Consider the following 27,190-nt stretch of genomic DNA (forward strand, 5'->3'; position numbering starts at 1 on the left):
TATAATTCATCCTGACCACCTCTTTCATAATCTTTTGACTTTTATGACAGGTTCACAATAATCTTGATCAGTATCATACCTGTCTCCTCAGCACTGCTACACAGCCACTGCATTTACATAATCACTTTTGTCTGTGGATTATGTTACTATAATGAAACACTAGAGTACTCTTTCTGATTACTGACTCAGTCTCACTCTTATTAAATTCTTTGTGAAACCGATGCTGGGATACATTAAAATAAATAAAAAAAACTATTCCAGGAAAATTTGGACCAGCTACAATTTGTACATCATCACAAGTCCAAAGAGGAATGCCATGCCTCTTATACTTCACTCCATCCTGGTATACCTAGAATAAACACTGCTTTGTCAAATTACTGTTAACAGACCACAGGTCAGCAATTAACACTGTAGTACCATCAAATATGACTGCTGAAGTCCAGGTTTTGCGAGTTCCACCTTCTGTAACTGAACTCTGGACTTCCAAACTAGCAGACCTGTCATGTGCTAACTGGCAGCACTACTTCATGTACACTTGTCCTCAACATGGGCACCGTGTGCTGAACTTCGAGCTGTACTCCGTGTTCACCATGTGGACTGGTCAGAAACACGAAGTTAATCATTAAATTTATTCATGACACCATGCATGGCCTCACAATCACCTAAGAGGAAAAGGGTTACCATAAATAGATACTTCAGGAGGTAGGATACAGAACACTTGCCCACCGAATTAAAAAGAAGAAGCTTTAAAGGGGTTCACTTGTTTAAACTTTTTGGAGTGACCATTATTAATGTTCTGTCGCCACAACACATCTCAGCTATCACTACAATGACTTAAAATGCCTTTACTTCCCCATACACCGATAAAGAGTTAAATTTCCTAATTAATGCTCATTAAGTTTTATATGTGTACAGTGGAGTCCATCTGAACGGCTATAACACATCTTGATACAATACGTGTTCAAGATTAAAAAAAAAAAAAAAAATACTTTCACTAGTCTGTAAGTGATATGCAAGTTAAGAAACTGTACTTGGTACACATGTCAAGACATTTGAACCTGAATTTACACGAGTGGAACTAACCTGTTCTCTGCCAATAAATCAACTGCATACAAGATAGTGCTTTGAAACCTGGTTTTAGTGTTATTAAGAAAAATAATTTTTAACTTGCATAGCTCAATAAAAGCAGCACATGTTTTCTCAAAGGTAGAGGGGACAAAAAGGATTGATTATTATAACAATATTACTAGTTGAGGCCTTTATCCAAAGCATTTACATGTTATTCTGGGATATGCTATAAATGTGTACTTTTTTTATTTACAGTCTACCACTGGCAAATTGAGTAACTTGATGCTCAGGGATATACCACAACTCCACCAGATACCAGTTAGTGTACATTCATAACATACTGCCTAAATAGGGATTTCTCCATAGTATATGAAATATTAAATCTGGTTTTAGATGAAAACAGAGTGTGCTAGTTATGCAGCTTGTGTGATCTTTGGTGCTACTAGGTATTATAAATAAAACTGAAAATCATAAATCGAGTTTGTGTCATGAGTAAAATATGATCTTGCCTTACACTTATGCTTCATTTGTTTCACACATACATAAAGTATTATTGCTATTATAGTAAACAGATAAAATTTTATTATAATTTGATCAAGAAAGAGAGAGGTTAGGAGCACGCCTTGATACAGTGCATTGCCGCACCCACCACAACTCAGAATCCCAGATTAGGACCCGAGTGCAGCCATGTAACGGGTGATACCTCAGCACCACACTAGTTCAGATGGAGTGGAACAGTGTAAGGTTTTTTGCTTATGGTGGCTGGAGTGCCAATCCTACCACCAACCACCAAGTGTTTCCCTGCAGGTTGGAGGGCCTACATGCAGGAATGGATGCAGATTAACGTCATACCCAGGACGGAGCCTTGCTCATGGGCCCAACAGAGCAGAGTCCCTTTTGGCATTTTACGGGATTCAAACCGGCAACCTTCTAATTGCCAGTGCAGATCCCTAGCCTCAGAGCCACCTCTCCGCCCAAGAAAGTACTTTCCTAAATTCTTTAATTATGCACAATTTAAGATTAAATTGTAAAATCAGAAATGTTATGTAATTCAAATTCTTCTAATATTCTTTATGAAAAATGTAAAAGATGTTATTCTTAACTAACACTTAATATAAATATTTAAACTTTCCATGGAGTTCAACAGACAAGATTTTACCTGGAAAGAGATATAAAAGTTGCCTATTTCAAATGAAAAAAATTAAAAATAAAAAGTACTGATTGTATTATATGAATATTTTTTGTTAAAATTATAAAAATGTGGCGTAAAATATAACAGCAATGATGAGAATGTAAGGTCAGACATTCAGGAGACTGAACACTGAATTTGTGTCATTCATTTGTTTTTTTGAAGACAACCTAATGGTCATTAGTATGACCCATAATTTAAAGCACACTTCATATATTTGAAAGAGTAAATTTGAGTACAGGTAACAACAGTCCAAATAAAACAAAGACCATTTAATAGGAGTTCTGATATAAAGGATTAATGTAAAACTGATACGCTTGATTTCAAACAGGAAGTTTTAAAGTTGGGACAAAAGAAGAAAAAAAAAAAAAAAGGAGGAAAAAATTTGGAAAACTAAAGCACCACGAGGTTGTGATATTTATCATTTTAATTAATGTGACAGATCCATTAAATATTACTCTTTGGTAATATATTTTTAACCAGCTAATCACACAAATGTAAAGATTATAATACTAAAATGTTACAAATCTAATAGAGTGGGTTCTCTGACAACGCAGACTGTAAAAGCATCCTATTACAGAAACTGGAATTTTTCAGAATCATCTTGGAATTCACTAATTCAAACACAAGTTGAGTACAGATATAATGTTTGAATTTTTATTTTTAGTATAGATTTTAAGTAGTATTTTCAGTTATTGGAAAGAAAATGCCAAAGAATTCATTTAGAAATGTGCATATGCTAAGATAAATCAGGTTGCTCATAGTATTATTCTTTATAAACTTTATGCTGAAAGTACCCAAGATAATATAACCCCCATTTGTTGTTACCCATTTAAGCACTGTATCTTAATATTTATGAATACCAATATTAGTTCACTTCAATGATAGCTGGGTAACTACTTGATGGCTATACCAGTATTTATAGATGTTGTTACTGTTAGTATTTATATATTTTATATTGTATTACAGACAAAGGCCGAATATTGTTTACTTCAACAATGGAGGTAATTTAATAAAATGCCACTGAATGGGATTTCTGTTTTTACCATGGCATCAAAATGAATGAAGTATCAGAAAATTTCACTGGTGTTGGATGCACAAATTCCAGTATCATGACACCCCTAGATGTCACTATGCAATATTAGCAATAAACTGAATAAACAGCATTGAGTTTGGTGTGTTCCAGTTACAACTTTTCTTGATATTTCATTATTTGCACTAGACAGAGGAATTCACTGATCAAATTGTTATTTCAGCACCGTGTTAAAATTAAGATTTTTAGGACTGCTTCACACAAATTCAGTTTTCACACAGGTTCAACAACAGAATTTATAATGTTACTAATAGGAAGAGATACTATGACAGAGAAAAAAATGTCTACTGAGATACAAGAGTTTTATAATATGACCAAAAATGTATGTGCACAAGTTTACCCCATTTCATTAAGGTTTAACATACCTTGGCAAATTCAATTGCAAACAGTCTTTTGTATTCGATTTCCATAAGCAAACTACAAACAATCAGTTCATGAACAATCTTTCGTGCACCTGTGGGAATCAGCATTTAAATTATTACAAACAATTCTCTTTACATATTAAATATCTGCAAGAATTGTATTTAAAGCCCAGAACCATCTCTAAAAATATGTATTTTACTTTTTGCTCCATGTAATTTAAGTCTAAAGACCTGTGTAACAAATCACCTAATTACAATGAATATGATAGGTTAAAGCACAATTTTAATAATGTTCTCTCTATCTAGAGTACAGTTCTAAAATACTCATAGTACTTGAATTTTTTTTTGCTTTTAGCATTCTCGTCAATGCTGATGTGCTGATCCTCAAATTAACATCAAGTTTAACTAATGTAACACAAAAATGTATCATTATGAATTTAATCAGTCTGACTCATAGCATATTCAAAACTGTACATTTTTCAGATTTTCAAATTTTAATAAATGTTTAACTTTTTTGAAGAAGAAGAGTGTTCTAATTATAGAAACAGTTCTGATTTGACTAAAACTAAAAACATACTGTAATTAAGATTTCCTGTAAGAGGCCTGGTCAGTTATCCTCCAGGAAACTGCAGTTGCACAGAATTTTGTTTTTGCCGGTACATTTGTGTCACCATTGAAAAAACATGTAAGTTGATGTTGTTCTGGGAACTGACTCTTCTCATGCAGTGTCTCACAGAACACCATACAATATATCCTTGCTTGAAACTTTATTAGTCTTCATTAATTTTCATGTAAATTTTTCCATCAGTAACTGGTGTTATGAAACCATATATTCTCACATAATAGTGTAAGCTGAATTAAAACTTAATTTTCAACTGTGCCTACTGTTATATATGTTTATAGAATGTTACCGTATATTTAGATCACATATTTGATATGTGCATTTTCATTTCAAGAGCACAGGTGGTAAGGTGCAGTAAGTAAACTTGTGTCTGTTTTACTATTTCACAATATAGCCTCAAATAACACCTTTAGAAAGTATAAATACCTAAATAACATGCATCATATTTCTCAAGAGAGAGGCTTACATATTTAAGCTTAAGACTATGTTTTCACTAAGCTGTGCCATAGAGCACTTTTGAATTGCATCGCTCACTTACCCTCCCACACAGCAGTTTAGACAAGCTGTGCAGCACAATGCAGATGTTACAGCACCTTTATCCCATAGCTCTTAAAACTCCACCAGGAATCCCCCAACTTAAAATTCAAAAGGCGATTCAAGATATTGGTCATAAACATTAAGTACCAGCTCGAGTGTTATTCACATCCAATCATCAGCTTAAAAGAGGTAACAGTGGCAGAGCCCCACATGCAAGTAAGATCAGGTGTGGAATTGTCCACATCTGGAGTCATGCAGATGCTCAAAATGTTTTGGATTTTGGAATCTGAGATACTGATCATTCTGAAATTTTCATATGCTCACCTAGACCTGCCCCAACCCCCCACCCCACACACACACAAAGACTTCTTTAAAATTGCAGGTAAAATTCTGAGACTCATTAAATGACTCCAGAGATTCTACACTCATAGGATAAGACTTAATTAAGCTTTGGCTCTTTTTGCTTTCTATAGTGTAATTAACTTTCATTTTACATACCTTTATAAAGTTTGGAGTCAAAAAGCATGAGTCGGCTGATTAAGCAGTGGTTCTCAGGATTTAGCTCATTTTGTAAAGCCACCTGGCAGAATAACTGGCGGAAAGCAGCTAGGAATAAAAAATTCAAAATTGTAAATCAAAGAAAATGTGTTTACTACAAAGAGATTACATATACTGTAAAATTATAATAAGAATCAAATACCAAATTAAGTTAAAAAGGTTAGATAACGGCTTACAAATAAATACATAAACAGTAACCTTTGTAATTACTTTTACATAGTTACAGCTTTTTAAATGCAAGATAAACTATCTGAGATAGTTTCAAAATTCATGAAATACCCATTTAATAGAAACAAAGCCCATCTAAAAAAAAAATTCAACAATTTTTTTGAATCTCAAACAAATCGCATAAAAAGAAAATGCAGACATGATACTACCTCATATATAAAAATATCTAAAAAAAACACACCTACAGCAAACAAAATAAAGGCTTGTTAATTTAAACCATAAGCAGAAGGTGCTTCATGCTTTAGGGCAAGAAAGAAAATAAGGAGATAACAACAACTTAAGTATTTTCTGGACCACTGACATAGTGGAGGAGGTTCAGGTTCCTAGACAAGATTAAAAGATAAAATTTAATGAACACATGAATGAAGGAACAGAGAGCAACACTATATGCTAACAAATGTATGTAAAATGCAATTGTGTCAGTCGGCATACTTGTTTAAAACAAAAATGTTTAAGCTGGAATACTGATATTAAAATAAGAATACTAAGGAGGTTCTGCAATCAGATGGTAAATAGAAAATGTGCACCTCCAAGTTATAACTGTTACAAGTGAACACTGTCAAAGAATATCTTAATTGATCACTTAAAGAACACCCCACTATGACATTTCATAATTAAATTCCAAGATTGACAAAAGGGAATAGTAAAGGGATACACATCTGCCAGCCTTAAAATACCTTACAACTAGTTAGGCCTATAGCATGAATAATGTGTACCAATTCTAGAGTCACATATTGCAGAGGTGTCAGCTAATTCCAAAGAATTAGCTAGGGTAAGGGGTGTAGTGCTGAAGTAGAGGAGGTTTTATTTTAGAAAAACTATCACTTCTTCCAGAATTTATTGTTGTGGTAAGATTACTAACTACTGACTGACTGTTGAGTGCTGTTGTTGTTAGGATGAAAACCAATTCAATGTAAATTATTTTGCACACATTTTCTGCTTTCGACACAATCGACCACGACATCATGATCTCCCGACTCGAATCCTGGGCTGGTGTATCTGGCTTAGCCCTCGACTGGTTCAGGTCATATTTCTGCAACAGGACTCTAAGAGTCATGCTAGACGATTTTTCATCTGAATCAGTCCCACTCCCATGTGGGGTCCCCCAGGGTTCCATTTTAGGGCCATTACTTTTTTCAATCTACATCCTGCCTTTAGGTGCAATTTTTAGAAAACATGCAATTTCATATCACCTATATGCTGACGACTGCCAAATTTATTTCTCCCTCAAGCCAACTGACTCCACCAAACCTCTCCTTGACTGCCTATCTGACATTAAGGACTGGCTGGCTGTAAACTTCCTTCACCTGAACGATTCAAAGACCGAGGTCATTGTTTTTAGTCCCGACTGCAAACAGGCTCCACCCCTTGGCCTCGTTTCTCTTCCCATTCCAGTAACTTCGTCTGTCTCCAATCTTGGAATCAAAATGGATACGTTCCTGAAAATGGATGCTCAAGTCAACAGCACAGTAAAATCCTGCTTTTTCCATCTAAGGCGAATCGCCAAACTCAAGCCTATTCTGTCTACCCACCTCCTGGAATCAGTAATTCATGCATTCATTATGTCCCGGCTTGACTACTCTAATTCCTGCCTTTTTGGTATCAGTAAAGCCACTCTTTCTAGACTCCAACTGGCTCAAAATGCGGCTGCAAGGCTTCTAACTGGAAGTAGCAGAATCCAACACATTTCACCAATTTTAAAAACCCTACACTGGCTGCCGGTTAGATTCAGAATCGATTTTAAGATTCTCCTCCTAACCTATAAGGCATTAAACGGTCTAGCCCCCGCCTATTTGAGTGTCTTCCTCCATTGTCACAATCCCCCTCGTGTTCTTAGATCCGCAGATCAGCTGCTCCTAACCGTTCCCAAGGCACGTTTTAAAGCTCGTGGTGAAAGGGCTTTCTCCGTCTGTGCACCCAGGCTCTGGAACTCCCTGCCCTTAGTGGTTAGGCAAGCCGCTTCAGTCGCCACATTCAAATCTCGCCTAAAAACGCACTTCTTCACATTGGCTTTTAATTCTTAACCTGTTTCATTTTGCACTTGCCTTTTGCTATTTTCTCTATTTTATTTGGTCCCCTGGCCTGTTTTTAGTATCTCTGTTTTAATTCTCTCTTAATGTTTGTTTTTAATATTTTGCTTTTAGTCCTGCTTGTTGTAACTGTACAGCGCTTCGGTCAGTTGTAATGCTGTGTTTTTAAGCGCTCAACAAATAAATATGGTATGGTATGGTATAATGCAATTGTTCACACATAGCTCGCTCTAAATGCATACATACAATAAAATGCAACAAGAATATTGAACACCAGGCACTAGTAAGTTAGCACATAGCATGTATGTAGTACTTGATCAATAAATCGGTATCGGGCATAGTAAAACTCTCTGATAAAGGAACAGATTCTTCTTTATAACCTATTCTTGCACCAAAGGCAACATTTAAGTTTGGCCTAATACCACCCTATAGAGACCACAAGTGACATATGTAGCAGCTGATTGACATAGTGGTAATGGACATACATACTTACCCAATCAAATTGTTGCATATTTTGTATGCAAATAGGAACTCACACTGAAAATGTCCATTACTGGAAATTTTGTCAAAAATACACCATGCTTTATTACTTATTTTGCAGAACAACATTTCAAACTTATTAATAAGTGTCAGGGAAGCAATATTACAGTACTTTAAATCACATAATACGAATAACTTCAACTGTAATTAACCACAGGAATATACTATACATAGACCTTATGTTTAAGCATTGTTGAGTTTTTGATAATGCTGAAGAAACTTGGAGTGGGAAAAGGTAAGTATGTGCTTTTCCTGTCTGAGGGATCATTAAGTGTGTCACCTCCTGCTCCCATCAGCTGTACTAACTGAGATAGCATAGCTGTGAGACATATTTAGGGCACTGAAAACTATAAGCAGCAGTTTGCATCACTCAGTTAAATGGCCAGCTGGTGCCCGAGATACTTACCTGTAACAGAGCAGTAAGCTACATTTAGTGACATGTATGCACAAAAGCAAAATATGGTTGAAAATGGTGATGAAGGCCATATCATGCAGCACTGTTTCTCACTGTTAAAAGGCAGCTGCTGCGTATCTGTGTCAAAACTAGTTGCTTCTTTTTGTAAGTAAAAAATCAATTTATTTAAATTCCTTTGAAAATAATTTTTCTATGTGCTTGTTCATATCTGTGAAATTGCTATAAACTGAGACATGCTTGTCACTTAACAAAAAACTAAAGAGCCCCGATCTAGGAGACACTACATTATGTGAACTAGACAGACCTTCTTTGCAAAATAATCATCGAACACTCATCATAACAAATTTGCATCACTGCTAACAGAGATTATATATCTGGTTTGTAAAAAAAAAAAAAATTATTACATGATACATTTAAGACAGAATGTTTTAAGAAGTTCCTACCAGAGTAGCCAACAATTTGCTGAAACCAGGTACCAAGTCGAAGAGCAAAGGTCTGATGTGCCATTGCAGCAGAGTGAAGAATCTCCACTCGCAAGGGCTGCAAGGATATGTTTTCAGAGTGAACCTAAGAAATGGAGATTAGATTAAATTTAGACATTCTGAAGTAAAAATACATATCAAAACACACAGCAAAATAATAATATAAAAAAAAAAAGTTAAGCTTTATTTTTCACCAACACACACACACTGATGAAAGAGGGGAAGAAGCATACATCATCATTCGGCTGTTGGTAGAAAAATTGTTTTCAATGTTCTACAGCTTTATATAATTTGTGTGTAACATCAAGCTCATCAGGAGGGACAAATGTAACACTGCAACCACCGATAACAGCCACAGAAACATAATGCTAAAAACCAGGGTGTTCTTAGAAATTCTAATTAAAAAAATTTTATCATTTTGAATTTAATGAAATTAAAAAAAGAGCGGACTTTTCTGATGGCCCAGTATACAGGATATTATATTACAACTTACATAACACCAGACTACACCACTTTCTGAATGTATAGCTTATTGCAGAGTTTAGCACTACCACATCTAATACTTTGCAGTTCTAACGACATTTTCATGAACAGTTACAGGTCTAAATGTCTGAGACTATACGTCTTACAAACAGCCTGTGTTAAAGAAATACTCAACCCAAAACTGAGATTTTAAATTTACATGTTACTAATCCTATGTAGTTTATAGTGGTGGCCAAAAAAAATTCAGAATCTTGTGTTCTCATGAAGATGACACAAAGATTCAAACTAAACAGGACCTAACAGTGACCAACTCTGGACAATGGCAAACAATGTGAAAAATATGTATGGAATGAGTGATAGATCTTCAATTCAGATGCACTGTATTGTGGAAATGTGCCTATCCTCTTTATTTGTAATGCTAGTAGGTTTTCCAGAAAGAAGTATTATTAGTATTTTAGCAAAAAATACACATACTTTGCACCTACTGAGGATACCAACGAATAACAGAAATGTGGATGCGACAAGTTTTGTGAAAATTTTTGCTTTCTTTTCCCCCATGGACATTTTTCACACTGTTTGCTTTTGTCCAGAGCTTTTCACCATTGGAATCAATCAGTTTGAACCTTAATTTTCTATCCTCCATGAAGACAGGAGATTAAAACTTTTCTCGGCCACCACTACAAACTACACTGAGTAAGCAAAAAAAAAATAATAACATAGTTAATAACAACAACAACAACTGATGCAGTTACACTATTACTAATTTCTTTAGTAAGATTTTACCAACTGTAACATAAGGATGTTAACACAATATGGATAAAACTATACACGTCAACAAAGGGTAATAAAAAATACACAGCAAGCCTAACTGATTAAGATTACTAAAGCCATCCACAAGAAAAGGTCAATTATGCTCAATAATGTAAATATTATTCTTATATTAATCTTGTGGAAAGATGCAAAACATTTTTGAGACATAAAATGTACTGAACTACTAAAAAAATGACAATCAATTTTTTTTCTTCAAATCAAGAAAAAGTGCATTTCTTCACCTTCTGATTTATTAATGTATATTACAGTAGGAAACCAACCAACTTAATGCATTTATTTTCATATTCCACTTTTCTGCTAAAACACTGCTGTACTCAGACATCAATAAGCTACATCAAACTGGATAGGCAGAATTACAAGGAATTCATCAAAGTCATTTGCTACTTTAAATTAGATTGTTAAATAGAAAAAATATAATCTGCTCATGGCCACCAATTTAAAACAGTTCAAAATGACCAATTCTTCATAAATAAAATGCATTGTGTACACTTTTAATTGACTTGTAGTTCCCAATAACATTTACAGAGACATCTCACTCTTTAGGAAACTCTTGTATTGCACAGATATTAATGTTTACTGACAAAAGTCTTTGACAGGAGCTGGGATTGAGAGTACAGAATAAAAGTCTAAATGTGAGTAACAACTCCTTGCTCATTTGTTCCTTTTACACTCACTCTTATAGCTTGTTTTGCTTCCTCACAGGCTAGAAATGGTCCTCTTTTAACAGCTCTTCGTCCCTGGGATGATTTAAAAAAAAAAAGTATTATACACACTTTTACTAAAAAAAAATAAAACTGCAAATACTGAAAGTATTTATTATATTCATTTTACTAGATTCACATCAATGTTCAGGTAAAAATGTGTCTTTGGTTACTTGCAAAGAGCCAACTCTTTAAATGGAGAGAAAAAAAAAACAGATCTGGGGCATTCCAATGAATGACTAATATCAGCACTAATATCAGAAGTGATGTTCATAATGATTAATAATAAACCACTGTTCGTTTGCTCACCTCCTTGTCAATAAGACTAGTATGATTATGTGCTTCCCTCTGGTTACAGCTGACTGCTTTTTGTAGGGAGTAGATTACATGGTCAAAGGAATGGTGTTCATCATTATATAGTACACAATAGTAAGTGTCTTCTACAGTACTGTTGGTGAAAATAGAAGACAGAAAAACAACATTACATTTTAAAACTTCTCATCAGCCTAGTTTTAAAAATGTAAATGACTTAACTCTCTTTGAAAGCAGACCAAAACAATGTTATCTATACAATAAAATAAAAAAAAAATCACAGTTTGCCTTAATTACACATCCTTCCATCAATTACAATCTACAACTGACAATACTCACATGATGTCTGCCCCATTAATATATGCACCTTTACTTTTTACATACCATTTTACAATAGGAATAGTACAAAATAAAGGACACATTGTGATCAGGAAGCTACAGCTTCACTTTCGGGTGATACTTTGGTTGAAAACAAAACACACCTTCTTCTGAACTTAAGTCAAAAGGAAGCAAGTTTCATATTTCATGACAATAAGTCTTATAAGTGCTTATTCCTCTAATACAATAAGTCTTTCCAGGGCAGGGTGCTCGTGTCTTTCAGAACCATGTGAAAGGTAGCACCCAGGGGAACAGCACTGAAGAAGACATAATTGAAATTTATTAAATTTGACAAGAGAGAAATGTAGTCAATTTGTTACTGAAAATTTACAAGCTTTCGAGTGTGCCTTTAACGTCTGCTAGAAGACTCCAAAATTATTATAATCTGCTAGGAACAAAGCCTGTTTTAAAAAAAAGACTGCTTATCAGGAAATGCCTGATTACAACAACAACAACATGTACACTTTAAATTAGTACAAAAAAAAAAAATAAGTACAAAATTTTGTCGACAAAAAAAAAAAGCATTAGTAAAATGGAAAATTACTTATTTTGAAATCATGTTACAAAATTACAATCAAAGCACCTTGGCTGCAGTTCCACAGGCAGCTTCTTTCCTTCTTCCCAAACTAGCATGTCAACAGTATACTTCAACAAGAGATGGAAAATCATCTGCACTCTCTCCAGCATGTCAGCATCAAGCTGGTCCTCTGTACACTAAAACAGAACACAGAATTTAAGATGAGTTTGGACAAAATTGTTAGAGTACTAGTTAACCAAACAAGGCATTGGACACAAGGATTGTGCTGTCATAATAATGACAATGCAAGCATTTCGTTTTATTGTATGTTTTAACTACCTTTCCAAAATATTTCCTGAAGTTAGTGACAAAATAGTTTCTTCTCTTACAGAACATATCTACTTGCATAGCCTTAGGTCATGGTCACATCTTTTAACATCCAAACCAATGCAGAAAAACAAAACGTGATTCAAATTAAATGTTAAATAAAATATAAATAGCAAGAAAACCAAATAATCAGAATTTAGATTTGTTATATTTTATTTGCTCAGCATTCGGCCAACTTCAAACATCTGTTTAATTAAAGTTGCTGCAGTTATAATGTATATTCACAGCTCGCAAAATGGTTCTCATCATTTTCAGCTCACCCTAATAAATAATGCCAACAACATGCAATACTAATTTAAAAAAAAAAAATGAGATGCTATAGAGGACAAGGAATCACTTTTCCAGGTTTCAAATCCCAGGAACCATTAAGACAGACTAGTTCCTACTTTTGAGGGACATCATGTTACCATTTGTTAGAAGAGCTCACAAGTAAACTAGTCATCAATAAAATAAATTATACTGTATTAGCCAACCCGCGGCGTACCATACGCCACATAATCGGGCCAGTTTTTTAATGATTTCTAAGCATAGGGAGAAAATCAACATTTGAAAAATTGGTAATGTAATAAATCAGCAAGAAAAGCAACATTGTAACAATGCACGGAATGAACCAACACACAATCGTCCGTGACTGAAAACTGTTGGACCGCCATCGCTCATGTGCCCACGTCCAACTCGTCACTTGAGTCTTTGTCGTCTTTGCACAGTCCAGATGCACCTGTGACTCACATAGACATTCCATGTTCCTGCAGGAGCATCTAAGAAGACGCATGTTTGTCACGGATGCGAATTGCTGTATGTAGCATGTAAAACAGTTTGCTATGGTGCATGCGGTCGTGAGTCGTAACCGAAAACTCGGTTTTTAAAGACTGCTTACTTCATTGCGTTTTAACCTCAGTTGTAAAGGATTGTTTTAAGGATCCCATGGGATACCCCTCACAAACCGTTTTACACGCTGCATATGGCGATTCACCTCCAGCGTGGCTCCTTCCTGCGTGCACCATAGGTGTCTTATTTGTCGGCGGCTTAGTGAATCCACGCCCCTTCCGGCGTGCTTTCCATGGGTGTCTTGCCTTAGTGAATTATATGTATAGATTTTAGTATCCAGGCTGTACTTTTTACTGCAAGTAGGTAGACAAAGTTCAAATACATTTTAATGCATCACTGTGGTGTATAACCATATAAACCGTTTATGAAATTATTCTTTCATGTAGTTTCCACTTCCACTATTAAGGTACATTGCTTTATTTCCTTTGTATTATACATTTTTGCTTTTGATTCAGTATTATGCTATGAGAAAATATTTCTTGGGCTCTTCCAAGAGAAACACGGATAGGCTTCTTTGTTCCCAGAGATTCTTCAAGCATATGGGGAGAGTGAAGCTCCTATTCAAGCACTGATTAGTTTCCTGTAATAAAACAGCAATATCTTAAAAGGGTGACATACATACTGGCATTTAAGACCAACAAACACCAGACTTGGAACAAGCTCCACCACCACAGTTGTTGGCCTTTTCAACTCTTAAACTTCTGAATTGCTGCTCTAAGCAAACGTTCACACTCCAGACTTCTGTACACTCAGACAGCATCTGAAGATGAACTCATCAAACTCTTGCATTCATCTCTGTTAATTGTTATTAAGGATCTCTTTAATACAAGTACGCAGTTATTATTTAGGTCATTATTCATTTGAACTGTTGTGGTCATTCTGTCACTATTGTGACAATGAAGTAGGCACACTGGGTGGAACAACCTTTCCACAAGTGAGATTCCCTGCACTGAACCTGGTCCACCCATGAAGAGCGCACACTCTGCTGTATTGCACAATTTTAATAAAAATGTTTGACTTTTGAGCAAGATCTATTTTTATAATGCAAAGAGAATCTACATTATGAGGCACAGGTAAGACCAAAATGAGCTAATCTGCTTCAGCTCTAGAAATGAAACTAAACAAGGCACACCTAAAATAATAAACAAGTTTACACAATCACACTTCAATATACTCATCGTATCAACTCAAAACAGCACAAAATCACAACGGAACTTCTACCATATTCAGTTATTTTATTTGAAAAGCACATCAAGACTCTCAGCATTTCAGTTTATATAAAAGCAAAACATTTTGCTGTCAATGTCTGCACATGCACAAAAACATTACCAATACACGTGTAACTGACAATAGATTCATAAAAAAATTATATATATATATATATATATATATATATATATATATATATATATATATATATATATATATATATATATATATATTTTCATCATAAATCTAACAGGAGGATGAGCCAGTAAAGTAGGACAAAATGTCAAAACACTTTTCTGTTTTTTCAAATCACTTTGTACACAAAGAGATTCATATTTTTGTGAAGAGCTCTGTCACTTTTGTTAAAGCCACAGTTTTCATGTGCATGTCTTACGCAACGATGTATGAGTTATAAGCATGGTGTACAGGGGCATCCTGAGCACACCAAAATAAAAAAAAATTGGAAACTGATATATAAAAAAAAAAGGTACATGGAATACAAACCTTTGTGAATGTGTGTTTTGTTTGTATTGTATCACTGTCACTATTCTGAGAAGACATGCAAGTAAGATCTTCGTTCTACTATGCACATGTGACGATAAGCTTGAACTCAATGTGAGATACCCACAATCCTGAGATCAGACAGTGTTCTCAGATACTGGACAAGCTATAAAGTTTGATTCAATTCAATGGCTATTTTAGTACAAAAGCTACTGTTGACACTATTTAACAGCTTTTTAGTGTAGCTATAACACAAGATAAAAGAACTGAAAACCTCCAAAAAGAACCTGCCTCTAACATTTGGAAGCCTAGTTAAGTTAGCTATTTATTTTCAGTTGCCAAGCATTATAATTAGACTACAGTTTTTACAATTTCAAATTCTAATTTATGATTTTGTATCTATTTTTTGGCTATGTATTAATACAATTTACACAAGTTACTTAAATTTAACAATTTCATTAAAATACATATCTAACAAAAAAGAAGTTTCATTTTCTATGGCTTATTAAACGAAATTGTACTGTTCTATTAATTAGTTGTTCAAAACGCAGCAAAATTCTTTTCTTCCTAATAAACGTACTCATGCAGCAGCTGGTATCAGCCTACAGTGTTTGTTAAGTACTTGGTATCAGTAATCATACGAGTGTGAAAATGTACATATAGCGCAACATTCAGGCGCATCAACTTGACTTAAATGCTCCTAATTTCAAATCGGTTAACATTTTTTTCTAGTTACTTTATCAAAGAGTCAGTGATCCAAACTCATTCTTAAATATTTATACATATGTAATCATCTGGAATAACAACAGTGATAAGAGAATGCAATTACATGTTAACATTTTTAATAGTATGTTATAATTTTATATAGTTAAAAAGGGCACCCAAACAGATTATTGTTGGCGCAAACATTTTCGTAGACAACAGATTCAATTCAAGTGTGTCAAAATGGCATTGTTAGCGGCTGGTTGTTAAAGGGTCTGAGACTAAATGTAGTTTGTATTTCTGAAACATATATTTATTTGAAAGTACCACCCAATGGAGAGTTAGAACCTCTGCAATATAAAATTGCTGGCTGTTCTGGACCATGATGGAGAATAGGTATGAAGCTGATAAATTATAGTGCCAGAGAAACAGTGAATCATTATAATGTACCTATTGTTCACTATGTGCTTACAAAGAGATGCTTACATTACTTTTTTTCTTTTGCTGTTAACTTCAAGTAGCAGGAGAAGGGAGTTCATGTGCAAACAGCTTGCATGTAGCTCTCCCATTTGTTTAACTAACTTGTACTGGAGATTCATTTCCACCTCAGGAGTGGCTGTCGGACAATAGAAATCTTCAAACTATACAAGATGAAGAGACCTTTCAACGGCAAACTAATCTGTAATTGAAGATGTACACCATGTTTCTTTATTTCAAGAGACATTGAGTTTGCATATTTGCTTATCAGTTAGAGATTTTGACATTTCAAAAATGTGAACGGCATGCACTTGTCAAATGTCTCAATGAAGACTGAACTTTACTAATTTCCTTTAATATGCCACATTACACAAAAGTCAGTCCCCTTGGAGTCCAGCTGTTTCATGTGGAAAGACAGACATACTGCAATATGTCCTCCAAACTTTATATACAAACACACCTAAAAAATGGTATATGTGCATCCCTAAATTAAAGATTTCAAGTAAGTCGTATTGATTGAGGCTGAGACTGACACTGCTTCAAAGACTTTACAAAACAGAGAAACCTACACATTGCTACAAGACAGGAGAGAAGAAATAGATGATAGACAGCATTCCTCCTGGCTACTTTGGGACAGCATATGGTCACCTTTTAACCCTGGAATTGATTCCACAGTTTATGGTGTCTGGTGGAAAGCCTGTGACAAAGGCACATACTCATGCAGGAGAATCCAGGGTAAAGGGACTAGTTAAGTAAAAGAAGAATACTGAAGTAGAGTGTTTTTTTGTGTGGAACACTGATGACCAAGTGCAAAACAGGGATTCAAAACCTGTACAGGTGGCCCAAAGGATCAGCAAACTGATTCATTTACTTCTATTTTATACAAAATGTGTGTTTCTCTCTCTCTCTCCTGTGTTTCTTTTTTAGTAACTAAGAACACTATTTAAAGTCCCTTCCTAACAAAATGTTTCCCCTCATGTTATACTGCAGATTGTACCACATCCTAAAGCTACATTATTTTAAACTGTAGCTTGGATGTGTACATGATTATGCCCTGTGATATACAGTTAGGTCCATAAATATTTGAACAGAGACAACTTTTTTCTCATTTGGATTTCCTATCTGTTTGTTATTGTCGTTTTTGTTTTTCTTCTTCCTGTTTAATGTTTTGCATTATGTGCTGAAGAACATTTCCACAAAGTATTGCATCTTATGAGTTTTTCCTGCACTTGATTTTCATTGGTTGCCTTTCCAACATTTGTTCCTTATACATCTTGCTGATTTATAGTAAAATAAAGGTTTGTGGTAAACGTCTTCATTTTTTCTTAGTTAAGCTATTTCAGAAAGAAGAATTATTCCCAGTGTACTGTAGCCTGTACTGGTTGTATTGTGTTCAAGTCAAGAACCAGCCCTGGATTTACAGTTAGGTCCATAAATATTTGGACAAAGACAACTTTTTTCTCATTTAGGTTCTGTACATTACCACAATGAATTTTAAATGAAACAACTCAGATGCAGTTGAAGTGCAGACTTTCAGCTTTAATTCAGTGGGCTGAACAAAACGATTGCATAAAAATGTGAGGCAACTAAAGTGTTTTTTAACACAATCCCTTCATTTCAGGAGCTCAAAAGTAATTGGACAATTGACTCAAAGGGTATTTCATTGGCAGGTGTGGGCAAGTCCGTCATTATGGCATTATCAATTAAGCAGATAAAGGCCTGGAGTTGATTTGAGGTGTGGTGCTTGCATGTGGAAGACTTTGCTGTGAACAGACAACATGCGGTCAAAGGAGCTCTCAATGCAGGTGAAAGAAGCCATCCTTAAGCTGGAAAAACAGAAAAACCCATCCGAGAAACTGCTACAATATTACAAGTGGCAAAATCTACAGTTTGGTACATCCTGAGAAAGCAAGCAAGCACTGGTGAACTCAGCAACGCAAAAAGACCTGGATGTCCACGGAAGACAACAGTGGTGGATGATCACAGAATCATTTCTATGGTGAAAAGAAACCCCTTCACAACAGCCCACCAAGTGAACAACACTCTCCAGGGGTGGCGTGATCGATATCCAAGTCTACCATAAAGAGAAGACTGCATGAAAGTAAATACAGAGGGTGCACTGCAAGGTGCAAGCCACTCATAAGCCTCAAGAATAGAAAGGCTAGATTGGACTTTGCTAAAGAACATCTAAAAAGCCAGCACAGTTCTGGAAAAACATTCTTTGGACAGATGAAACCAAGATCAACCTCTACCAGAATGATGGCAAGAAAAAAGTATGGAGAAGGCATGGAACAGCTCATTATCCAAAGCATAGCACATCATCTGTAAAACACGGTGGAGGCAGTGTGATGGCTTGGCGTGCATGGCTGCCAGTGGCACTGGGACACTAGTGTTTATTGATGATGTGACACAGGACAGAAGCAGCCGAATGAATTCTGAGGTGTTCAGAGACATACTGTCTGCTCAAATCCAGCTAAATGCAGTCAAATTGATTGGGTGGCGTTTCATGATACAGATGGACAATGACCCAAAACATACAGCCAAAGCAACCCAGGAGTTTATTAAAGCAAAGAAGTGGAAAATTCTTGAATGGCCAAGTCAGTCACCTGATCTTAACCCAATTGAGCATGCATTTCATTTGTTGAAGACTAAACTTCGGACAGAAAGGCCCACAGACAAACAGCAACTGAAAGCCACTGCAGTAAAGGCCTGGCAGAGCATTAAAAAGGAGGAAAACCAGCATCTGGTGATGTCCATGAGTTCAAGACTTCAGGCTGGCATTGCCAGCAAAGGGTTTTCAACCAAGTATTAGAAATAAAATGTTCATTTCCAGTTACTTAATTTGTCCAATTACTTTTGAATTCCTGAAATGAAGGGATTGTGTTAAAAAAACTTTAGTTGCCTCACATTTTTATGCAATCTTTTTGTTCAACCCACTGAATTAAAGCTGAAAGTCTGCACTTCAACTGCATCTGAGTTGTTTCGTTTAAAATTCATTGTGGTAATGTACAGAACCAAAATGAGAAAAAAGTTGTCTCTGTCCAAATATTTATGGACCTAACTGTAAATCCAGGGCTGGTTCTTGACTTGAACACAATACAACCAGTACAGGCTGCAGCACACTGGGAATAATTCTTCTTTCTGAAATAGCTTAACTAAGAAAAAATGAAGACGTTTACCACAAACCTTTATTTTACTATAGATCAGCAAGATGTATAAGGAACAAATGTTGGAAAGGCAACCAATGAAAATCAAGTGCAGGAAAAACTCATCAGATGCAATACTTTGTGGAAATGTTCTTCAGCACATAATGCAAAACATTAAACAGGAAGAAGAAAAAAATGACAATAACAAACGGATAGCAAATCCTTTGTTGCCTGGCAACTGTTTAAGAAGGTGATTTGTAAAACCATTACAATCCATTAAGTCTCATGAAAGCAAAGATGATTAGACTGAACCTTGTAAGTTACAACAACAGTACATGGAAGGAAATCCAAGAAACAAAACTTATTAGTAAGAGGATGCAAGTTAAAAAAAATGCCTGGTGTCTAGTTCTTTAGATTCCAAAAATATATCTGAATATGATTTCATTATATGTTTCCTTTCACTGCTTTACTATTCCTATTTTTTTGAAGGCTGTAGTGAAAACATGTTGGTGATATATTTAATAAACTAGCTAACTACAAAATTAAAAAAACAATATCAAGACAACAGATTGAGGGATTTACAAGATTTAAGCTTAATTTAAACTGTTTAATGCAGTTAAGCCTCGAGAATAAATGAAAGGAACATTGCGTTTTGTTGTATGGAATCCCTTTAAAATTAATTCATTTCAAAAAACACAACCATTTCCAAGGAAAAAGACAAAAAAAAAAAATCAAGATGGATCTCTTTTATAATTCAAAATATAAAACCAAGATTTAAAACACAAACTGTTCACCTCAAAAATACATAAACCTCACAAACAGTTCCTTAAATATTACCGACATGGATAACGTCTGTTACTGTGGTAGATGAGGGGGAAAAAGTGACGGCAGTTGATGTAAGCATCCCATTAGCCAGGAAAGAAAAGAAAAAAAGTGCTGCAACAAATTCTCTCTCCTGGGATTCCTGCAGATTTTGCCAGTAACAGTTAGTTAAACAGAAAACCGCTACAATGTCTTGCAAAAGTACTCAGTTTTAAAATTTGCTGGATTAAAATGATACAAGCAAATCATCTTTGTGTCTATAATTTTACTCCATACTTGAATGCTTCAGGAAAAAACTTTAAAGACAATATTATATGTTATTACTTTTTGCTAGTAGAGATTTGAAATAATGTCAATAACTGAAATATGGTTTGTATGTTGATGTGAGCCGTACTATTCTGCTGCCCTGTTATCTGACTCCTCTGTAAAGGTACTTTCTAAGTTCAGTAAGTTAGACAGATTCATTACCTTTTTTCATTGAAATACAAAGCTAAACTGCAGTTTCCAATTTTGCTTTTTCATGACTTCTATATAAAGTCCAACGTTCTACAAGCATTGGGGGAGCATGAGCCAGTCGTTCACCGAGGTTGAGGTTGGAGAATATCTGTTTCTTCTCCCTGCTCAAAATGGTGTTTCCTTCATGGAGCCAAAAACCACACTTTACATGCAACAAATTATTTTTCCTGTATTTCCTTCTGTAAAACTCTATGGTGGTATCCCTTCACTCCTCTAAATGCTTGAGCCTTATTTTCCAATTATTTTATTGCTGAAGCTTACATCCTAGTGTATGTTTGTAGTTACTGTTTTAACTCTTTCAGGGTAGATGTCAACTTTGGTTGAAATTAGGGGGTAGAGGATGATAATCAGCTGTAAACTGTGACAAAACTCACCTTTATGTTTAGTTTGACTCTTCTTTGCTAGAAGGAAAGTTAGCTTTGTTGATTTGACCTTGATTCCCCGCTCATGCATGAGTAGCAAAGAGCAAACATCCACTAAAATGGCACCAACACCATGCGAGAGACCAAAGAGAATGCACAAAGCAAAATACTTCGGATACGTCATAGATGACGTTTTGTGTATAATCACTGAATTGGACGCTGACTTGTCAGAAAATGATTTTGATGAAAGCAATCTGGAGATGGAGATTGAAAACGTAAGTTAAGTACCAGTCTTATCTGATTGGTCCCCAGCAGATCATGGTGCTGAACATGTTTGTGCAGCTGATGCAACTACCGGCACTTATAATGACAAGAAGTACAAACCAGATTGCCTTGCACTACGATTGCCACCTCCATCCACCCGCTGCGAGAAGATAGCCAGGCAGTTTGCCCACCGCACATTCCTGCTTGGCCATGAAGTCAACACTGAGCGGCCACTTCTGCTAGAGATGCCAAACAGGAACTGATAGCAGCCTCAGCCACAGTAACAGACATTTCAGGTTGTGTATCCAGCCATTGCTTTAAGAAAAAAGTTTTTATGGAAAAAAATATTTAGCCCTCAAAGAGTTAATGCATCTTTTTTTAATGGAGATGTGATTATAAACATGTACACTGCTTTCAACATAATGACCATCGTTACAAGTTAGCGTTTACCAACAGTTTAACATGTTGCTTATGATATATTTAATAAGGAAAATGATCATGAATACACCCAAACTAGCACCAGAGGCTTTAGTACATAAACAGGAAGCAGAATAGATTTAATCTAAATATATTACTTCAGCTTGTATAAATATTTTTTAAAGTGAAAGGTTCAATTGCACTGCCCAAAAATGAATTTTTAGATATCAGCAGACTCTCAGTCTACAAAAAAACCCAACAAATTTTCCCTTTTCTCTGTGAAATATTTGGAGGTTGCAGAAAGAGTGAGAGATGCAAGGAAATATTCAAGGAGTTGATTCCTATTCTGATTTTAAAGGAATCTCTCTGTGTTTAAGGGAAAAAGGTTTATGTTGGCTTTGTGAATAAATTCAAGATAAAAGAAATGATCAATGAAAATAAAGCATGAAAAAAAAAAAAAAAGACTTAAATGAGAATGATTAGGTTGAAGTGCAGGCCTCATCAAGGTAAATATTTAACACGCAGATGAGGAAACGGATTAACAAAGAACTGATAAGTAATGGAAAGAAAGGTAATAATTACTAGGTGAACAGTGCAATAGGAGACATGAGGAAGCTGGACAACAACAGCTTAGAAAGACATGATAAGTTTCCTTCGTCCTTAATTTTGAAACCCGATCTTAAATGGAACCGGCGAAAATTTGGCAAACCCAGAGAATAGCCACTAAAAAAAGAATTATTGTGTAGGTTGTTACAAATATACTTATAACAAACCCAGTGTGGTCTATGGCCGGCTTGTCATCATGGCCAATACCCCCAGGCCGCCAGATGGAGCTCTCCCTGCAGCATGGAGGTGCCCCGGATGCCAGGAAGGAACCATGGACTATGGAGTTTTCCCTTACAAACTTGCTGGATACCCCAGGGGCCAACAGAGGACGCTGCAGGGAGGCCCAGAGAGTCACATGTGCCCTATAACCCAGAAGTGCGTCATAGGCAAAGTGCTTGCGGAAGTGACGTGCTGCCAGGGTGAAGAAGGACTTATTATCTGACCTGGAAGTAATAAGGAATCATGAACTGAAGGAATGCAGGAACACTTCCGGGTCAGTAGATATAAAAAGACTAAGACAGACACCAGAGCGCTGAGCTGGGTGGTAGGAGGGCAACGCGTCTGGGAGTCGGAGGAGTGTTTATTATTGAGATTATTGTGGAATTGAATGAGTATTATGGAAGAGAGGGTGCTTTGTGCACTGTTGCAGAAGAATAAATTCAATATTTGGATTTTTACTTGATGTCTGGAGTCTTGGACAGGGGTTCAAGGGAGCGATAGCATCCCCTATCTGTTACACCAGGAAGGTACATATTAAATACTTACTAGTCTGATTTGTATTCAGTGAAATAGTTATATATCTTCAAAGACTTACACAATTAAGTTAATTCAATGTAGGAATGTTACTTAGCAGGACAGCCAAAGTATTTTTTTATAAATAATGTCTACAGTGTGTACTCAGACAATGCTTCATATAACAGGTATAACGTGAAAGGATTGTATTAATGGTTGGATGGTGTTAAAGAAGAAATGAAGTAGTCAGAAAACTAATCACTCACCGTTTTATTTACCATCCTGAAATGTAGCCGTTACTGACTGACACACAGTGTTAGAAACTGAGGGTGCCGCTCCACAGTTTGTCTAACTTTTCGATTTTTGCTGCCATTCTTCCAATTTTCAATGGTCCAACAAACATGTCTTTCACAGTACAGAAATGTATCTAACTACTTTAAAATAGCGTAACAAGAAGCAATTTTCCCTCACTAAGACACATTAAATCTTCGCACCAGTTACAGACACACATACCCATTCTCCACCACTTCCAAAACATCCACAAATAACATCACATCCTCACATCAAACCCTTTATATGAAAGCTTGCTCAATGACAGGAAATTAGCAGAAAATATGAACTCATTCGCTGCCAGAGAATTTGGCCAAATTGAAGTGAAGCGATAAATTTACATAGTACTAAGAAAACAATTTAAAGAATAACCAGTGGCTGAAATGTTGATCCCACTGGCATCCCTGTTAACCAAATAACAAGTCTAGTATCACCATTAGAAAACGATGTAGTAAACTGCAAAACCATTTAAAAAAAATATATACACCACAGACTGTTGATACTACATTACTGCAGAAGATGATCATGAGCCAAAGCAAATGTATTTTTAATTAGTTCCAGGTGAAGATAAAAACTTGAAAATAAAAAAAAATCTGATAAAAACTAGTTTGTGTGTGTGTGTTTTTAATGAGCTGGAAAATGAAAGCAGCAAAGAGAAAAACATAAAATGGTCTGGCATATAAATTCAATACTGTATATAGTGTAATTGAGAAACACAAGCAGCACAATAACAGTGTAGTAATTAATTCATAGAAATAAAATGAAGGATAACATTAATATCTTTGAATGATCCATTACACTTGGCTGTGCATTTCCTACAACTCAAAACTGCAATATTTATGCATACGTACATGCCTGACAAGGAAAGTCACAAGAATCTCTACTCATAAATTTGTAACACAGCCAGAAGCCAAAATGAGCTGCTCAGAGCCAAGTTTTTCTACGCGTGTGTGTGGTTTTTTTTTTCAGATACTTCTAATGAGAATTTTTTTAGATACTTTTATTTCTTCCAATGTCCAATTCCCCAGAGACCACTCAACGCAGACTATGGGAAAGACTCTCAAGGTCACTGCTGTTTAATAAACAGAAGAAAGAGAAGAATATTTCATTGGCTATTACATATGTATAGATACACATATATACAAAAACTGAGCCAGTTATCTGCCTTACTGTCTCCATATTGTCCTCAGCACCTGGTTCATGTTTCTTGCATGATGGGCCAGTTTTCCAGGCCTCCCTGTCACCACAGTCACAGAAACCACCGCCTGAAGAGGAGTGCATCTGTGTAGAAGCAAAAAACTATATCATCAAATGCATCACTTTCAGTTATTAATGATCTCTCACATATTAAAGCTATTGGCTTAGAAACATTAGCCGAAACTGTAGACAATTATTTTCAATAAAGTGAACACAGCACACCTAAAATTCCACAGTTCAACAACCTAAGATTTTTTGCAAGCTGTCTGAAACTGGATAATGTTAGTTGTTTAGAACGTAACATTTCTATACAAGTTTTTTTAGTTAGTTGAAATTTATCAAAGTTCATCCCAGTATAGTCATTCAAAAAACACTAAAAGAACTAAACACAGGCCCAAATATTTGCTGTGTCTCAAAACAGAATGATGAACAGCTCAAACAGATATCTCAAACATAATGTTTATTTTTATAACCAGCTGTTCTAAAAATCTATTTTTTTCCAGGAGGAAAAAAAAAAAAACACTTCATAAAACTATGCACTGCTTCAGTAATGACATACATTTTGGAAACATAAACATTCAGAGCGTGGCTAATTAATTTAGAAAGCACACTCATTTTAAAAGTCCAACAGTGACACCAGCTGTATCATAATATGGAATTAAACAGTTCTGTTACTGAAGCTAAAGCATGCTCCAAAGGTTTATAGTGTTCACCTTTCGCAGAGTCAATGGAGGCTCTGACCGGGGTGCTCGAGAGACTGAGGTCTGAGTGAAATTTTTTTTTAACACTATATAGTCTATATTTTAAGTTTGAATAATGGCAACCGACAAGCAAAATTTCGTAAAAATTGGGTCCGCCATTTTTGCGTGACTGGCAGACAAGATGTGACCTGAGAGTTGAAAACAGGTCCATAGAGTGCAAAACAGATAAATAATACCAAGCAAAGACAAAAATTTCAAAAGACTGGAGATATTATGATTTTATCAATATAAAGAATAGGCCATGAACTCTTAATTTGTGACAAAAGGTTAATCATGCAACAAGGTAAACTACTAGAACATCTGACAAAGACACTTTCATACTAATAGCGTTCTAACACTATTATGCACATTTCAATTCTTTAACAACATGGATATCATACTGATGTACACTTACTAAGCGTGACCAATTCATTGAAATATACCCAGCACTTTTTATTTTTAAGGTTACCTGCTTGTATAAAAAGTATATGATCTCTGTGTTGTGTTTATAGACACGTTTATAAAGTTTAAAGAACAGCTAACAAGCAGAAATCTGTAGTCAACCTTCTGGCTAGTATTGCAGGAGTGTGTTCATTAAATCAACATTATAGAGGAAAAAAAAAAAAAAAAAAGACAGCAATTGGTGGTTATTGGTTCACTATGATATGTCAAAAGATGGCTTTTCTGCCTCGCAAAGTAGTTTTTGATGAAAGAAATTGGGTTGTTGTGGTGGGTGTTAAGTTGCTGTGCACTTAAAAGCCAAATGTCCTAACTTCTGACATGTAAACAGTGTGGTTCCTCTAACATTAACTGCACAGTATCAGCAACATCACGTAACATTGCTTAATATGATGTTGCAATAATCTTTTATGAAGATAGAGCACAGACTGTGCATTTCAAAGAGAACATTTCTAATGACTTTGCACCCACTGGAATCAAGCAGAAAGGTACTTAACTATGAGAACATCTTGCAAAGATGATTACTGGTAATGCATTAAGTACTTGCACAGCCATTTATATTGTCAAATAACATTGTATTAAAAACAAAAAAAAAAAAAACAATATCAGAGAACTCACACTTGGTGATTATGTATAGTAACAGCAGCCAGAATTTTGCGGTCATGATACCGAGACCACAGACAATTTTGGGATCATTATTGTTACATGTACAGAGTACAGTAAAAGTATTTCTTACACATGCTAAATAACGTGCCATATGTCACCACCTTCCTTACAACAACTGATTTCCATTTTACAAAACAGAGGAAAGGTGACAATGTGGGAGAAGGCATTATATGTAAACAGGAGACAATACTATTATTTGACTGGCATATACTAATTAGATTAGATTTTTCATGGTTATATTACAGAGCAGCTGTAAAATTCATTGGTTTAAAGAAAATGAACATGTAAGATTGCATCTTGCTCAAAACACAGAGGCAAATAAGCAAAGCACAGCATATAAAAGGGTACCCCTTATCATTGCTTTGTGCCTTGTGGGTGAGAGCACAGATGCCAACTATCAAAGTCAATGAAGAAGGAATACGGGCAGCACGGTGGCGCAGTGGTAGCGCTGCTGCCTCGCAGTTAGGAGTTCCCAGGTCCTAC

At 35.5% G+C, this 27,190-nt stretch overlaps 1 protein-coding gene across 2 annotated transcripts in view; it reads right to left on the minus strand.

Annotated features, from left to right (window-relative positions):
- Nucleotides 1–27,190, minus strand: part of ubr1 (ubiquitin protein ligase E3 component n-recognin 1) — a 110,670-nt gene that overhangs the window by 66,329 nt on the left and 17,151 nt on the right. For both annotated transcript variants that reach the window (XM_039741291.1, XM_039741292.1), the window contains exons 4-10: nucleotides 24,816–24,926; nucleotides 12,413–12,543; nucleotides 11,449–11,587; nucleotides 11,113–11,175; nucleotides 9,086–9,209; nucleotides 5,370–5,477; nucleotides 3,716–3,804 (exon numbers count right to left, since the gene is read on the minus strand). In XM_039741291.1, the coding sequence (XP_039597225.1) occupies nucleotides 3,716–3,804; nucleotides 5,370–5,477; nucleotides 9,086–9,209; nucleotides 11,113–11,175; nucleotides 11,449–11,587; nucleotides 12,413–12,543; nucleotides 24,816–24,926 (765 nt within the window). The remainder of the gene's footprint in view (nucleotides 1–3,715; nucleotides 3,805–5,369; nucleotides 5,478–9,085; nucleotides 9,210–11,112; nucleotides 11,176–11,448; nucleotides 11,588–12,412; nucleotides 12,544–24,815; nucleotides 24,927–27,190) is intronic.

The sequence above is a fragment of the Polypterus senegalus genome, chromosome 18 (assembly GCF_016835505.1).
Source record: "Polypterus senegalus isolate Bchr_013 chromosome 18, ASM1683550v1, whole genome shotgun sequence".
Lineage (NCBI taxonomy): Eukaryota > Metazoa > Chordata > Cladistia > Polypteriformes > Polypteridae > Polypterus > Polypterus senegalus.